Source organism: Suncus etruscus, chromosome 11 (assembly GCF_024139225.1).
Source record: "Suncus etruscus isolate mSunEtr1 chromosome 11, mSunEtr1.pri.cur, whole genome shotgun sequence".
In the NCBI taxonomy this organism is placed as follows: Eukaryota; Metazoa; Chordata; class Mammalia; order Eulipotyphla; family Soricidae; genus Suncus; species Suncus etruscus.
Genome location: NC_064858.1, coordinates 69229922 through 69248370, shown reverse-complemented (window position 1 = coordinate 69248370; position 18449 = coordinate 69229922). Strand labels below are relative to the sequence as shown.

Sequence of the window (18449 nt, the reverse complement as noted above, 5' to 3'; positions counted from 1 at the left end):
TTGTCCTTCCTCCCTTCCTTCTTTCTCCCCTTCTGTTTTCTCTCGTTTTCTTTCTCTTTCCTTCAATCTTTCTGCTTGCTTTCTTGCTTTCTCTTTTAACTGTACTGTTTGTTCCTAGAGATTGTTTTAGCCAATTCCTAAATCTAAACTAAATTTTCACCCACTAAACCTTTACTGTTGCAAAGAATCGCCACACAAAATTTTGCTTCATTGCCTAAAAGACCTGCAGTTAATTTAGCCCAAATTCCTTTCCTTCTTTGACTCATCAGGACCTATCTTGTCAGAAAAACCATCCTCTGAGGTACTTAGGGCCATAATATCTACCCAGTGGTATTGAATCAGACTAGTTGCTCCAGGATGCTCCAGGCATCCAGTAGCTCGAGATTGTTTTGTCAACACTGTTTTCTGAGGGCTGCTGGGAGGATAACTTTCTTCCAAGGAGCAAAGGGCTAAAAGGGGAGAGGCTCAGACAACAGCTCTGCACCTGAAACCTTTTAGCTCTGCCCACTGGCCAGGCCCCAGAGGTGTTCGAAACCCCAGGAGCGCTGGTCCCAGGATTTTACAATGTGTGCGGAGGTCGATTATCCAGTGACCCCAGGGAGACTCGACCACCAAGAAGCACAGTGGGGAGTGAGGCTCAGAGAGGAAAGAGGTACTTCTCTAGACCTGCTGCTGCTCTCTGACACTATTCCGGTAATTTCACTCCCCACCTCCACTGTTTCCTCTGTACTTAGCTACTTCTTCCTCCCCTCTTTCCAGGACACTGATAATTCTTCATTCCCCAACAATGTGGAAATCGAATAAATTTAACAGTTCCTAGTCCCCAAATTCCTTTTGAATAAGAGCTGAGGCACCCAAAACTTCCAGAGTCCATGATAGACAATTCCCTGCAGCCCCATAACAGTACCTTGCCTTTTATTTCTTTTTTTATCTCAAAAAACTATTTTCTAAATATTAATTTTATTGAAGCCATTGTGATTTACAGAGTCCTTCATCATTGGGTTTCTGACATACAATGAATCAAGGCTAGTCTTATCACCAGTGTCTACCTCTTTCCACCAAATCCCCAGAGTGTGTCCCAACCACGACCCTTTGCCTCCCAGCCTGCCTATATAAGAGGCCCATTTAGTTTAGATTGTTAGAATTTGGGTCTCTTGATTCCATTGTTGTTGACTTTGAGTTGCATATTTAGTTCTGCCCCCACTTTATTTTAATCTTTATCTATGCAACTGAGACCATTTGGCTTTACCCCTCACCCCCGTTTTCTCAGGGTAATAAGTTCTGTTGTTTTATATACAGAAAAAAAGTGCATTTCCCTAAAACCTTTTTGTACAGAAATGTTTCCTGATGAAAGTGACAAAAACAACTTAATTCCAATCTGAGGGTTGAAAGAATCAAGGGGGAGTTTTGGTGGAGGTAAAGTGCTGAGTCCTAGGGCTCCGAATATCTAGACTCAATCTTGGCCCCACCAGCTCAGCCCAGCTTCAATTCATTTGAATTGAATGAGATAGAATGACACAACAATAACAGTGCTTAACTCATGGGGTTGTGAAGATTCACTGAGAGATTACATGTGTGAGTGCTTAAGTCACAATCTCACACCAAATAAACACTTTCCTCAGTCCTCTTTATTTTTTTTTCTAGTCAATCTAAATTGACCTTTTTTTTTTTCTTCTACTCAAAGTGTTTTCAGTTCCTTCAGATTTCATTTTCCAGACATTGCTAACTCTGACTGGGGAAAGTCTTTATAACAAAAAGGCCAAGAGGGACATGACAGAGCTACTCTTCTTATTTTATATATTCATTTCTAGAATCCCAGTTAGGAAAAATGCTCTTAGTACTTCTCTAGAGAAGGAAAAATCTTGGGAACAGAGGTGTATTTGCATTTATTTCTTAGTGGAGGGCTCAGTCTCAGGGCCAGGGATTCTAAATGGATTCAAAACTGTTATCTCAGCCACCAGGCATCCTGAAAGAGAGACTTGGATATTTAAAAAAGGAGCATTTATTTTCTATAAAAGTATTGGGTGTTCTTTGGAAATGATTTTCTAAATCCTCTTAAGTATAATGAGCTGCGCTGGAGAGATAGCATGGAGGTAAGGCGTTTGACTTGCATGCAAAAGAATGGTGGTTCAAATCTCGGCATCCCACATGGTCCCCCGAGCTTGCCAGGAGCAATTTCTGAGTGTAGTGCCAGGAGTAACCCCTGAGCACTGCCGAATGTGACCTAAAATTCAAAAACAAAAAACCAAAAAAAAAAAAAAAAAAGAAGAATGAGCTAATGAATCACAAATTAAAACATTTAAAACAATAATTAAAACACCTCTGAAATATTTTAATGGTAAGTATCTGCAGTCACTAATTATGATTATTAGATATCTATGATTTTCTTCTTCAGACAATAGAGGTTTATACTAAAATGAATTTAGACTCATGGTCTACCTGCAATCAAATACCATAATTAGCCTTTGAACTCATTTAATATAGGATCACATACATTTTTATTTTTATAATAAGATTTCCATAATAAACTCCTTATCAATTTAATGAGTTTACCAATGGATGGACTTTACTTGATAGATTTTTATTCAGTCTTAACAAAGTCTTTACATTTATTCAGTCTTTACAAAACCATTTCTGTTAGGTGGATAACTTGAGAAATTGTTTGCAATTACATTTGCCTATAGAAATCTCTTTCTTAAATAGATCAAGTGTTTCTCAAAGACTTCAAGTGAACTCCTGCACACATACACACCACACACATACACACACAAGAACACACATATATGAAGCCACTAACATAAAATTCTTGATGTGTTTGCAATTAAATATATTTATTAGATATTAATGATGAGAGTCTTGAAGGCTGAAGTCCAAATAAATAGGCCTATGAAAACAATCAAGTGTAGCAAATTAGGTAGAAAAACCACGTTGGGATTTTCACTGAACCAAGAGATAAGCATAAAGTTACCAGGTATAAAATAATTATTTTTATATATTAACATAAAAGTAACTTGAGAAAAACTCAACTATTAGCTTTCTCAGACTAATTTGAATGTTCACAATAATTATAATTATAATCTTAATAGTTCACAATAGTATTGAGACTTGAAACCCAAGCCTCAATGTAGTAGAAATTTAGTTACATGATTGCCTCCCTCTACACACACAGTATTATATGTTTGGGGGGAGGGAATATGGGGCTAAAATTTAATTTGCCCAACTACCCTAGAATTGTTTTTGAACATTTGGAAAAGAAGCTTTATATTGCTAAAGTGATATCTATCCCTAGCATTTAGAGTTAGGATTTACCTATTTGAGTTATTCTTAGCAAAAGTTATTTTCATCTCAAAAATCTCCGCCCACAACATCATATTTGGAAAAGCATAATATGTCTTTCAAAAGTATTTTAGTTTTAGCATTGAATTTCTAGTGTCCTATATGAATGCATTATTCAGTTAGCAACTAAATATATTCTGAGAAAGAGTTAAGACATTAGATTGTGAGTCACATTTGACATTCAATCATCCCCTCTTCTATAAAAAATAACTTTTAGAAAAGGCAACCATTGGTTTCATTCTGACAAGGGCAGCTTTTATGAGTCCTATTCATAGTCAGACTGATATGCAATAACTATGCCATGTGCTAGACCAAGGATAATGACAACTACAAGGACTGGCTACTTTAACCACTCTTGATGCTGTCCTTACTTAGGCCTTTGATCTCTCCTGGAAGCCTTGGAATTCAAGCAGAGACCAATGTCTTCCTCAGCTGTCTTCTCCACAAATTCTTCCAGCAGCTTTGGTAGGTATTAATGTGTTTACTTAGGTGTGCTGGTTCCCAGAGCGAAGAGCAATTTCAGCTTGTTTAGCATAATGTGAAGTCATATATAATAAGTAAAAAATGTCCAGGACAACTAACTGCCTTTATCCTAGAGCTGGGAAAAGGTCTCTCAGGTAGAAAACAGGAGAATTAAAGTGAACTGTCTGTGGAAATCTAGTTTCTTCCACTATTCGAAGGATGTAGAATTTTCACTATGACAAAATGCCCAGGTTAGGCAAAATTTAGTGGGAAGAGAAACTGGATTTCATTTTATTTATGTGTTCTGACCATCCACCCTAATAGTGTTGTCATAATGCTTGAATGAAAATAGTTTCTTTGGAAAACAAAATAAAACAAAATAAAATATTGCTTAAAGGTCTTTGCCATTTAAGTGAGCTGCTAAGTCCAAATCTCCGAACATCAAGCATGTATTTATTCTTCAGAATGCAAAATAACAAACCTACTTTAATTATCGCCTTCCTCATACCTGGGTAGACTAAATATCACCTCCTTATCTGCCTACTGAGAGGCAGATTGCTTACACTCTAAATAATTGTATTTTTTCTATATAGGCAAGAATTTACTTCTCTGGAGGAGGAGTAGACATGTTGCTGCATCCATTTTTCCTATATATGTATATTTATGTATATACATATATAGATATATGTATAGTTAATGTTAACCAGATTTAAACTATTTCATGCTTCCCTATTCAATAGTCCCAAGGCGCTGCTCTCCCCCGTTCCTCCACCCGAAATAAACTATTTTCTGCATTTCCCTAATCTCCGACATAATTTCAGCCCCCAAAGAATCAGAACCAAACCTGAATTTCGGAGATCTGAATTTCTTTACTCTTCATTTCGGAGGATCGCTTTCTCCTCCCATCCCTAGTACAAATGCTTCTGCTTCTGCTTCTTTTTCTCCCCCCACTCCCCCTTGCTTTTTTACTTTGGGTCTCTGAGAGCCAATTTTCAGCACTTGAGTCCCCTGGGCTCTCTGACCCTGGCCTGCAACCCCCAGCAGTTCCTATTAAGCAGCGGGCGCCGATGTTTTCTCTGCTTCTTTAGTTGCTTGGGCCGCGGCGCGCCTACCACTTTGTTGGGGATCACCTTACCGATACTGGCCCTAACCTCTGAGCACGACCTCCTGACAGAGCCCTGGAGTGACGGCCTCGTCTAGGCCACCACCAGAGCCCAGAGGTCGGCACTGCAGGCTTGGAGTGAGCTGGGTTTGCTTTCTGAGTGCCCGGCAGTGCGTGAGCCCTCATTAAAGAATGTAGACAAGACTGAAGATCACCTTCAGGAACGGGTGCTCCAGAGACCAGAGTGTGCCCCAGGCTTCCAGGCCCAGCTTTTCTGATCCGGGACAAATCACCAACTCCCTGAGTACTGGGGATCTTTAAGATGACTCTAAAAGTTCTTGCAAAGTCGCCAGGAGTATTAAAAGCATACCTGGTAAGGAAAAGGAACAGTGCCTGGAACTGAGAGCACTCCATCATTGGCTGCAGATATATCTCTACATAGTGAAACTGGCTAAAAAGCCCATTTGGTGAGGGGGAAAAAACCAGAAAGGCAAATAGAAGGATAATTTCTATTCTTTTAGAGCCTCCAGGGGCACGTCTATTTGTGTGTGCGCGCGCACACACACACACACACACACACACACACACACACACACACACACACACACACACACACACACACACACACACACACACGCGCGCGCGCGCGCGCGCTATAGCCAGGCTTCTAATTCTGGAATCAATGAACAATAAGAATTGTTTTTCCAAAGGGTGTGACTTCTAGTTTCTGAGTAAAAAAGTCCTGTGCTGTGATTCAGTGGCACCAATAATGCACAGCATTAAAATATACTCACCTCTGAACAGTGTCTTCTTTAGCAACTTGAATTTTATCCAATGTAGTCATGGATTTCAGTGTCCACAACCAAAGCATCAACCTGCTCATTGTTCTACATGCACTTCAAAAGGTTTTCCTGCTTCCAGAAAAGGGGGGGCTGCTGATGGGAAAGAGCCTAGCATTCAGGTGTGTGTATCTATCTGTTAATCCCAGGAGACCCAGAAATTTTTTGTAGCTGACTATCATGGCTGGTGCTTACCAGCCTTTAATTTCTGATACTTTCTTTAAAGAGCAGATAGGCCATGGTCAAAGTTTGCTTTTCTTTAGTTCCTAAATGGATGTAGGGTCAGCCCTGGTGACATTAAAAAAATAAAAATATTCAAAGGTATTTGAAAAGAAATATGTTCCAAATGCCATAAAAATATTTTTAGTGCTCATAGTCAACATGGATGACATAGCTGGTCATGCTCCCTCCTGGTCTCACAGGACTGTAAGTCTGGGTTTGAAAGCCGAGCCCACTTAGAGAGAGAAGCCCAGGCTTTACCATCAGCTGATATCCCTAAATCATAAAAAGTAGCCTCCTTTTATCCCCAAAACACATCCTTACCCCCTCCTCAAGGATTTGAAAATGCATTAAGGCTAGTAAACACTTAAATTTTTTTAAAAAAATTGACTAATAGATGTATTTTTTTCTTAAACCGCAACTCTCCCTTTTCCCCAGGTAGTCTCAAAGATCCTGTTTGGAGTGCTCTTTGGGGGTAAGCTTTTGTCATGAAACTGTGTGAAGTTTCTGGAGTTTGAGGTGTTGGAAACTTTACACGGGCCTGGAAGGCTGGCAGAGCCAGCAGCTGGGACGCATCTGTAACGGTGTTAGTTTGCCTGAAAGCAGAAAATTAGCGATCCCAAAGCCCTGCAAGGCTGTTTAGTCTGTAGCAATGCCTGGGCGGAGCAGCAAGAGAAAGGAGAAGATCTTTTAAACGGCAGGAGTAAGTTGGGTAAAAATTTCTTGAAAGTCAAATCTTAAGCAATGTAGTTGGCTTGATTCTCTGGCAGCCTGGGGTCTTGCAAAAGTCTGATACAAAGGAAGCAGCAATGCTCAGTCAAAGGGGAGAAGGAACTATTAGGGAGGCTATTCCTGACTCTCTGGAGTCTTCCACCTTCAAGATGAGCAGAGAGACAACTCAGAGGAAGGGTCCACTTTGGGTATGGGTGGGTGGGTGGATAATACAGTTCTCTGGTCAAAACCCATATTATATCCAAAATGATCACAGAACAGAAATACTTGGCCATGCAAAGAATCACTTCAAGGTTTCAGCAACTCTTGCTAGGTGGGGTGGAAAAGTTGGGGAAAAATCATTTTCAAGACCATGCAAGTTCCTGAAAAAAGAGAAATACCTCCCAATAAGGAGACCCCTAGCTCACTTAGGTGGGGGCTGGTGGGGTTGAGCATCCCCTGTAATGCATGAACTGAGTTCTCATAAAATCTCGTTTCCTGGGTTTTTTCCTCTCTGATTCTGCGGTCCCAGAGGCTGGCTTTTGGATGATTTTGGGGTGCAAAGAAGAAAGAGGAGTCAATTCCTTTGGCCCTCAGGTGCCCCAGCAGAAATCTAGTAAAAACCATTAGAGTCCCTTGGGACTCTAAGTAAGTAAACAGCAAGTTGCCTCCAGAGGCCAGGGAGAGGTTGGCCCAGACAGTCTTGGCGGGGGTAGCAGTGGGATATGCTAATAGTGTGGGCCTCTGGGGCCGGCCTCCCTTCCCCCAGAATCTATAAAGAGCCTTAGCCCTAGCTCAGACCCAGGCCTCTGCCTCTGCCCTTGCAGAAAGAGACCCAGCTCAGGCCTAGGGTTTGGGGCCTGGGGTCAGCGTGCTGCTCCAGGCTCTGCTGTCTGTCTGTCTCACTCCCCAAACACACACACACACACACACACACACACACACACACACACACACACACACACACACACTTCTGGCTGTCTTGTGGGTGCACAGCCCAGCTCTTCAGAGGATGGACTTGATTGACGGCTGCCCATTCTCCCCTTCCCAGTACTTCTACGACCGCTCCTCCAGCATCCCGTCCCCGGATGGAGATTTCAGGGAGGATTTTGAGTCTACAGGGGCGGCCTTTCTCAGCGAGCACCAAGCTGAGCTGCAAGGCTCTGAGGAAGACGAACACGTGCGTGCCCCGACAGGCCACCACCAGGCCGGTCGCTGCCTCTTGTGGGCCTGCAAAGCCTGCAAGAGGAAGGCCAGCACTGTGGACCGCCGCAAGGCAGCCACAATGCGCGAGCGGAGGCGCCTCAAGAAAGTCAACCAGGCATTCGAGACACTCAAGAGGTGCACCACGACCAATCCCAACCAGAGGCTGCCCAAGGTGGAAATCCTCAGAAATGCAATTCGCTACATTGAGAGCCTACAAGACCTGCTGAGGGAGCAAGTGGAAAACTTCTACAGCCTGCCAGGCCGGAGATGTTCGGTACCTACCAGTCCCACTTCCAACTGCTCGGATGGCATGGTAAGTGCTGAATGGGGCCTCTCCATTGGTTTTTCCAAGTCTTTCCAAGGTGTGGTAGCCAACCAGGTCATGTGGATGACGAGTTAGGGATGGCAATGGGAAGGCAGTCTGAAGAAGAGGGGTTCTAGATGGCAAAACAACTAGGATCAACGAGGGAGTTGAGTTGATTTGGTTCGAGGAGTAAGAGAGGGTTGTTCCAGGACACAAGAACAACACAGGTAGTTGTGACTGATCCATTGAGCGTTTCCTTCATTTCTAAGAGTCCTCTCCACCCCACCCCAGTCCTCTGCTCCAATGAACCCCACCTTTCAGAATCTCAAAAGACAATAGCTATGTGAAGTTTGCTCTTCTCCCTAGCTTGACATAAAGAAGTAGAGAGAATTACCCCCATAGCTGTTATCTTTAGAGATTCTGAAAGGTTAGGAAGGCCTTTGGGCTAACACTGCCAGGTTTTAGTGCCAGGTGTGTGTGTGTGTGTGTGTGTGTGTGTGTGTGTGTGTGTGTGTGTGTGTGTGTGTGTGTGTGCGCGCGCGCGCGAGCACTTGTGCTCGCCCTTGGGAAAGTATTCTCTCCCTGAATTAGTGTGGCTTCCTTCTACTTAAATCCATTTTCCATGGTTAAAAATGCACATTGCTGCTGAATTCCACCCTTTCTGCCCTTTCAACCCCCATACTTCTTTCTCTGCCCCCCTCTTCCTTTGCTGTTGAATTTATTATCTGAGCATACAATCAGGGCCCTTACAATTTGGTAAGATCAACTCTTCCTAATTCCAGGCAACAGATTAGGCATTGGAAAATACCTAATTTAGGGCAAGAACTGTCTGCCCCTATCTATGTCTTAGCATCATTTGCAGAGACCTGAATGAAGATGTCTGTTGTGTCTTCTGTTATAGCCCGAGTGTAACAGTCCTGTGTGGTCCAGAAAAAGTAGCAGTTTTGAAAGCATCTACTGTTCTGATCTACCAAATGGTAAGAATCCAGAACTTGAGAGAAGTTTAAAAATCTACTCAACCTCACAATTCAGGCTAACAAAAACGGAAGGTACTTGCAGGCAGTGTTTGGAAGGTATAACTCATAGGGGGAAGTTTGGGCAATGCAAAATCAAGTCACACCATCCTCTCATAAGCCTCTAGCATATATATATATATATATATATATATATATATATATATATATATATATATATATATATATATAACATATCAGATATGTGCATCTTTAATGAACTATTGACTTAGCCAGTCTTCAGCATGTTCCCCATAAATTATTAGGTGTTTACTGAAAATTTCTGCAATGAACTTGCTATGATGATCTTCCATCTTACTTTCTGGATGTCCAAGGAATTTGGAGACTAACAAAAGCTTGTCAATTTGTGGATTTTTCTAATGTGTCGTTCCCCCCCCCCACTTGTGTTTGTGTTTGTAGTATATGTGACAGATAAAAGCTCCTTATCCAGCTTGGATTGCTTGTCCAGCATCGTGGATCGTATCACAACCTCCCAACAGCCTGAACTGTCTCCCCAGGAGCCTGTGTCTTTCTCAGTTGGTAGCACTGATTCACAGCTTGCAACTCCAGGCACTGCCAGTGCTAGGCTCATCTATCATGTGTTATGAATTGCAAAGTGCAGCCTTCATTCTTCTGCCAGGAGGCAGAGGAACCCCAAAGTTCGAAGGCAAAACACACTGTAGATACACAATTTCTAGCTGCACATGTGTAAATAATTCTTGTGCCACTTTAGTAGGAAATGTATTTAATGAAAACATCACTGTGGCCATTAAGGCTTTAGATCTTTCCTTCTTTTCCTTCTCCTCTGCTTCCTCCCTTTTCTCTTTAGATAACTTAGTTTCAGCAATATTTCTGAGAGGGGCAATTCATGGAAATTAGCTGGTTGCAATATTAACTTATATTTTATAATTATTGCTTATCAAATATTATCTCTTGTATTTAGATCTTTATTTTTCTCTTTTAAAATATTAGAATACATAAAACATAATTACAGGGAAATTTAAATATATTTAATTTTGGCTTTTCCCTTTACCTTTGGGTCATATTGTGTTAAATAAAACTAACAATACTGCCTAATGCTATATGTTTGGTATTTGCTGATAATGTATCTTTTAGTACTTTGTGGATAATTTTAAGATATAAAAAATTTGTTAATTCCACCATAAATAAAATTGCTAAAATGAAAAAGAGTTTAGTTAAGTTTTTTTTGAAAAAAAAAAAAACTTCTAATTTTATTAGATGTCATTGATATATCATTAAGAAACTAAAACTATTATAAAATATTGACTTTGAAGAAGTATGAATATTTGTACCTTATGGACTCATATTTGATTATGTGGATGTCACATGATAAAAGCAGATTGTTTTTTTGGAAACAAACTTCAAGGGAGCCTGCCAAAATGTTTCTTTTCTATAGTGGGTATATATCATGTTAAGTTGCATTTGTATGAAGGGGTCTAGAAATTGTTCAGGTTAATATGCTTGAAAAATAATTTTAAGATTATGATCTTTTAATGACTACATTAAAAATATGGGTTAAATTATGCTTTATCTACTTGCCTGAGAATATCTGTACCATTATTGTATTGCCAATAAAATATGTCAAGTTGTTGACTTATTTTTTATTATTAAAGTGCTGAAGAACAAATTCCTAAGGAAAGCACAGACTTCCAAATAAATGTGCCGTGAGTTTTAAAAATAAGAAAGTGCACAAATGGCATTAAAATGAAGCAAACTTCTTCTGTCTTGCCATTTATTGGTCACATTGGCTGTGCATGTGTGTGACTGATACACAGCCCTAATTTTCTGTTTGTGAATTTTTCTAATGTTTTTCCCCTGGGTCCTTAAAGATGCTACATATAAACACTCATTTCTTGAAGCCTCAAAGAGAACAATAAAGAAGATGGTCATATCCATTAACTGTAGAATAGTTTTAAATTGTATGGTTTTCTTTCTCTTTTGTGTATAGAGGGTTTGGGTTGCACCATGCTGTGTTCAAGCTTATTCTGGGATCTGGAGTCAGGGCATTAAATGTGGTGTCAGGGTTGTCTGTAGCCAAACTCTTACCCCTGCCCCATCTTTTAGACTCCTAAATTATTATTTTTAGCACATCAGTAAGTCTTTATTTGTAATTTTCCAGAATAAAAATTTATTGGGCATGATTTAAATTCTTGCGTAGCTTTGGTACATGTTTGGTTACGTTTTGAACTAGGTAGATTTTCTCTATCTTTATTGTTCAAAGAGGTTGGATAATAAGAATCTTAAAACTGCCCCTGAAAATGCATCTGTTTGATCCCTGGTCATCATAACCTTCAGTACTTTCTGTAATGACTCCTGGAGCACAGAACCAGAAGTATCCTCCAAAAAGAGTCTAAAAAGAAAAAAAAAATCCCAAACAAGCTAATAAACCAAAAATAAAACCAAACAAATAAAACTGACAGCAACAGCAACAAGAGGTGATTAAAATTAGATGATGTATGTAGATAATTTTTAATTCAAGTAAGTAAGCATTAACTTTTACATTAAAATGTTACCTCTAGGGACCAGAGAGATAACATAGTAGTAGGGCATTTGCCTTTCACACAGCTGATCCAGGATAAACAGTGGTTCAAATTCCAGCATCCCATATAGTCTCAGAAGTCGGGAGTGACTTCTGAGCACAGAGCCAGGAGTAATCCCTGAGCACTGCTGGGTGTGACCCCAAAACGAAACAAAACAAAACAAAAGTTACCTCAATAATTACAATGTATTCAGTATTAACTATTTTATAATTCCCAAAGTATTTAGACCTTTCAGTCATCTACATTTAATATAATTTGTATGTCAATTAAAGGCATTACTTTCCATAACAGATTTCTCAATAAATGTAATTTACTCAATTTATGTGTCAACTAATACACAACCCCTACTAAGTTCATGGATGAACACTGAAGGTTGTCTGTATATTCTATAAAATCTCAACTCAACAATCTCATATTATATATGTATTTACATAAATACATATATATATATATATATATATATATATATATACATATTATACCTGAAGTTTTTAAGGAATTGAATCCTAGTAGTCCAAACACTAAAAGTTTTCCTTATCCAAGAATTCAGGGAGAGTAAAGAATAAAATAAGTAGATTTCCAACATATTCAAGTGAGGACATGATTTTGCCTTTTTTTGCTCCCCTGTTGTGTCCAGCTGGCTAACTACCCTTGCAGGTAGCAACCTACAACACAGTTCTAGGAGTCATTATGAGAACTCTTCTAGATGAAGAGTAGATTCTCAGAAAATAAGAATCTGAAAGAGTTTTCTTTATCCTCAAGTCTGGGATATTTAAACTGGAAGATTTTATTTTAAAAAAGTTTGTCAGGAGATGGTGTGGAAACTGGAAAATACTCTTCAAAAGCAAATTGCAATATAAACAAAGAGGTCTTTGTTTTGTTTTGTTTTGTTTTGTTTTTGTTGTTTGTTAGAATCACTCCCAGCAGTGCTAAAGGCTTATTTCTGGCTCAACACTCAAGCATGACTCCTGGACAAGTTGGGATGATCATATCGGATACTAGGTATCAAACCTAGGTCAGGGGCTGGAGAGATAGCGTGGAGGTAAAGTGTTTGCCTTGCGTGGAGAAGGTCAGTGGTTCGAATCCCGGAATTCCATATGGTCCCCCAAGCCTGCCAGGATTGATTTCCACATCATCACAAAAATCACAGAAAATCAAAAATATTTCCTTTGTAATTGTGATTATAGAGATTTAAGGTGACTGGGTTTGAAATGTTTAACATGGAACATCTACTAAACAAAAGATTCAGAATTCAATTTAAAGCCTCAATGGAATATAAAACAATGTACTTCTTTCTTTTTAATTATATTTGCTCTATATATGAATGGAAATTAAAACTGATGATAATATATGATCATTATCACTAAGATTATTATATTTTTAAGGTTATTAAATAATTTTTTAAATTTTTGGGGGGCTACGCCTGTTTGATGCTCAGGGGTTGTTCCTGGCTAAGCGCTCAGAAATTGCCCTTGGCTTGGGGGTACCATATGGGATGCCGGGGGTTCGAACCGCAGTCCTTTCTTGGCTAGTGCTTGCAAGGCAGACACCTTACCTCTAGCGCCACCTCACCGGCCCCTATTAAATAATTTTAAAGAGAAAAATTAGTCAGATATTATATACATTTATATTCATGTACATTTAATTCACTACATATTAAGTGGGTAACAATATACAAAAATTAGCAATTATTGAAGCTTATATGGATAAATAGTTTGAGGCTTAAATATTTGCTAATTTCCCAAAGACACTATGATTTCTTCATAGCCTATATATGAGACTCAGAGAGATAAGAAAGGGTCCTTGACTTGCACAGCATAGAAAGAAGTTACAGGGTTTCTTTGATCTATCATGAATGTACCCAAACACTCCTTCTACATTTTCCTAAACAATCACATTACTAAACCAGCCCCATATCACTGAGTGTAATATAACCCCACACTCCTATCTCCAACTCCAGGTGAATGAGTCTGATCAGAGTTGTGCAAGAAATAATCCAGACCAGGCTGAAGATGAAACATATGTAGTTTGGCAGTCTTCTACCTCGGCTCTCCACCAGAGACCACCCCTGGATGGAGCCATAAAGACAGATAGCTCAGGCTATCCTGAGCCAGTCCCACCAGGTATAATAATCTCTGTTTTGGGGTAAATTCAAGTTGTAAACAAACATACAAAGGAACCAGGGATGATCTTTGTTTTACGTAAAATAAAGTGTAATTTAACACTAAGAATAAGGGAAAATTAGGATATATTGTGGTAGAGTAAACATTGCTGCATTTTCATTATTATTCTTTTCCCTCAGAAAAGTTGATATTCCAGTATTGTCATTCAGATTTTTAGATGTTTACATTAAGCTATCCTCTTAACATTTCCTGGAAGACTCAATGCCACCTTTGACTAAGAATGTTTCAGCAATTTCACTCCTTGAAATATACCCTAAGGGCCCAAAATACAGTGCAGAAAAATCTCCCTGAATTCCTATATCTATTGCAGAACTATTCACAATAGCCAAAATCTGGAAATAATCCATGTATCAAAGAACAGATGATTAGATAGAGAAACTAATACAAATCAATTGTTTAGAAAAAGAGGAAATCATACAATTTGCTATACTACATAGATGGATCTGGACCAACATATCATGTTGAGTGAAATTAGTCAGAAAGAGAGGGATGGATATAGAATAATCTCTCATATTTGTTGGATATAATGAGACATATTAGAAGAGTAACAATTGTGCAGTCAGGGAAGAGGAATATATGACATTAGTGGGCAGTAGTGGTCACTCTGAAGAAGAATGAGAAATATTAGTAAGTAAGGAGAAATATAGTGCCTACCACAGAGGCAGGCTGAAAGGTGGGAGGGGAACTGGGGACATTGGTAGAACCAAGTGGACAATGGTGAAGGGATCAGTGTTGAAACATTGTATGCTTGAAACTCAATCATGAATAACATGACAACTTTGTAATTCCTGATGATTCTATTTAAAGAAGAGCATTTATTAGCAATTAAGAAAATTCAAACAAAACCCTATTGAAATTAGTCAACACATACACATATTCAAAAAAATAGTTATATTCCAATGAACATTATAAGGTTCTTTTTCCTTCTACCGCTAAACCTGAATCACTAGAATTGTGTCTGCATGGTGCCAGATATCTTGGTACAAGAGTACAATCTAGTCATCCAGATGTTAGGGTTAGATAGTTCATCACATAAAACATAAAACTTTCAGTGGATTAGTAGTCAAGTTTTTCACTTTTCATTCAGATGAATTAATTAATTAATCCAACTTGAACATATGCCAGTGTCTATTACTTGCCTTTAAAAAATTTTTGTTTGTTTTTGGGCCACACCCGGTTATGCTCAGGGGTTACTCCTGGCTATGCACTTAGAAATCGCTCCTGGCTTAGGGGACCATATGGGACGCCGGGGATCGAACTAGTCTGTCCTAGGCTAACGTGGACAATTCTGATGCCTTATAACTTGCGCCACAGTTCCTGGCCCCTGAAATTTTTTTAATTGAATCACCATAAGATATACAGTTACAAAAAATTGGGGGGTTGAGTTTTTGTCACATAATATCCAACATTCATCCCTTACCAGTTCAGTTTCTGCTACCAAGGTCCCCAATTTCCCTCCCATCCTTAGTCCTCACCCTCCCAACCTGCCTTTAAATAATTTTTCTTCTCTCTTTTTTCTCTCTTTCTTCCTCTCTCTTTCTCTCTCTCACCTATTAGACACTGGTTTGTGGTATTGTTACTTAAGGGGTATCATGTATATCACTTTATTGGCTTTCAGCAGCCAGTTCTTGTCCAGAGTGATCATTTTCAACTACACAGTGGTCCCTTCTTTGCCCTAACTACACTCCCCTGCTCTTTGTGGCAAGATTCCTACCATAAACTGGTCCTCCTGGCCCTCATCTCTATTGTCTTTTGATAGTATTACCATACTATCTTTTTTTTAATATCCCATAAATGAGTACTCCTTGCTTTTTAATGAGGGGATGGTAATTATGTTACCAATGCTGATGATTCACTAAAATGTAAATGCTGTAGAGAAGCTAAATGAAAATAGGTATGTGAGAACTAATACAAACTGAAGAAAATAAAAACTTCATATGGTTAGAGATGCAAGTTAAAATTTTCCTCTTTATTTGAAGAATTTTTATTGGTTTGGGTATCTCAAGTTTACAGCATTACTATTCTCTGAGTAACTATTATTTTTTCACATCAAACATTTTTCTTGAAAATGTTTCACAGACAATTAAATGTTAATACCTTCCTTCTGGGCAGTTAAAATTCGATATAAAAGTGAAACACTATAATACCATACTCAGTTCACACAAAGAAAATTTTAGCTTCCCAAACAGCTAATTTTAATTAAAATTGTATTTTGAGATCCCAATTTTTTTAAATAAAATCATGACAATTAGGTAGTAGATAAAAACAATTACAAACTTTTTCTTCTAAAATTATCTCTAAGGGAAATTTAACTTAAAAGTAATATTAGCTTATCAATGAAAACTATCCTTTCTTAATTAAATCTATCTTATATTCAAATGCAAGCTGATTCAGTGAGAAGTGAACTATATGTTACAACTATATGTTACAACTGTATGTACAACTTTTTGATTATGTGGAGATTATTTTTGGGGGGTGATATGCAAAATGATGATCCTGTTATAAGTTTAGTGTTTTCTAGTTTCCTATTATTTTCCTTGAAAAGAATTACTGGATTTTAAAGTTGTACTTTAAATCACCCAGTTGGCCTTGCATTTTAAAAGTCAGGCTAAAAAATGGCAAAAAGCATTATCTACAAAAGAAAGTGACAGGGGAACTGGCATGAACTACTAAATAACTAAACTTAAAAATTCCAGACTTAGCTATTAATGTATTTTTGGAAAAAATATAAATTTTAAACTAAGTAATTTTAAATATAGGTTTTTCCCTACTGATTTCTTATATCCTAAATATATATATTCTCTATATTCTTAGCTCTCACTCTTAATTCCATTATATAAATATTTTATAATAAATAATCAATTAATACATTTTAAATTTTCACATAATCTGCATACAAAAATACAACATAGATAGAATATGTAATAATGATGTATAATACCTCTATTGGAGGGGCTCAAATTCTATGTCTAAATGTAGTTCGGAGGATCCATCCTGTTGTAAAAGTTATAATCTCTCTCAGAAAGACAGGATGTACAGTATGAATAGCTCATCCAAATTTAGAATCAATTCAAAATGAAGACATGATTCTATCCCTCCAAGACATCACTTTACAATCACAGACTAACAATAGAGCAAAGAACAACTGCACAACATTCTGCCAACATTTGAAAGGCAGAAAGAAAGTTGATAAAGTCTCACAAAGAAAAATGAAAGTCTTTCAGACAAGCTATGCTGGTCTTTACACCAACATTTTGCCAACTCAAAGCGTCTAAAATCCCACTTGAGAATTATATGGTAACAAAAATCATTTCACCCACCCCTGAGCTGGAATGTGCCAGCTGGTTAAAATAAGCATAGCAACATCACACAACAATGTCAAACAGGATGAATAGTTTCAACAATCAAAAATAGAGCCACGAAGTAAAATAGTTCCAATTAGATTTTTGGCCAGGACAGAAAGGGTAAATATGCTGTTCTAGTATAAGAAGTAGAGGAACAATTAAAACAAGACAAAAATGTTCAATTTATGGAAACTATGTGATATATGTTGTGTTGTATTTATTAATATATTTATATTATATTATATCATGCTATGTTATAGTATGGTATATATGCTATATATACTATATCAGACACAATAATAATATTAAGTTGACAAAAATCAAAGTAAAGTAGCTCTGTCAACTGAATTCAACATGTGATCTGACAGTCCAAAAACTGTTTAATCACAAAGTGACTTTGTTTTTCTTTTTTTTTTCTCTTTATTAATTTTAATTATGACAACAAAGATGCAAAGAAAGAGGACATGGTAAAGTTACAGTGGAAGCCCAATCACCCATAAGCAGAATTCTCGGTAGTCCCAACGATGATATCCCAGCCTTGATCTTTCAACCAAAGAAAATTAAGAAAAACAAAACTGAACCCATGTACAATACAATTAATTTGTCCCTCAAATTCCCAGTTGTATTACATACTATTTCTTAGCAGCACACAATATAATCCAAAGAGATTAGACTTATGTAACTCCTTAAACATTGAGGGCAAAGTACATTTATCTAGTTCCATGCACATGCTTACTAGTTTAAGTTAACCTCAAAAGTTTTAGTGGGTTGTTTTTCTTAAGGATTGGAGTCAAGGGAAAATAGTAAAAAATGGTGTTAGAGTGGCATTTGTTTGCATAGGCCCACCAAAATATAAGGGACATGGAAAGAAAAATCATGGTCTAAATACAAGGAGACCCTACCCCTGACGTTTCCCGGCACAGGACTGACTCTAGGCTCCAGGCAAACTAGTTTGTCCAATTCAAGTCATCGTCTGTAGTGGCAATACACCTTCATTCCTCACATAGTCTCTGTTGTTGGTATCATGTTTCTGTATTAAAGGTCCTGGAGTCTGCATATCCCATATTGCAGTCAGGATGGTGCAGAGCATCCTCTCGTTTCACCTCACACTTAAGGGGCACTAGAGAGAACCATGTCCTGAGGAGCAGGTCATTGTTGTTGTCAAGTCT

The 18449-nt window shown here is 38.2% G+C and overlaps 1 protein-coding gene across 1 annotated transcript; it reads left to right on the top strand.

The window, feature by feature from the left end:
* Nucleotides 1-7681: 7681 nt before the first annotated feature.
* MYF5 (myogenic factor 5) lies at nt 7682-9800 on the top strand. Its single transcript, XM_049783591.1, has 3 exons — nt 7682-8188; nt 9081-9156; nt 9613-9800. The coding sequence occupies exons 1-3, from the start codon at nt 7682-7684 to the stop codon at nt 9798-9800; spliced, it is 771 nt and encodes a 256-aa protein (XP_049639548.1).
* Nucleotides 9801-18449: the final 8649 nt, after the last annotated feature.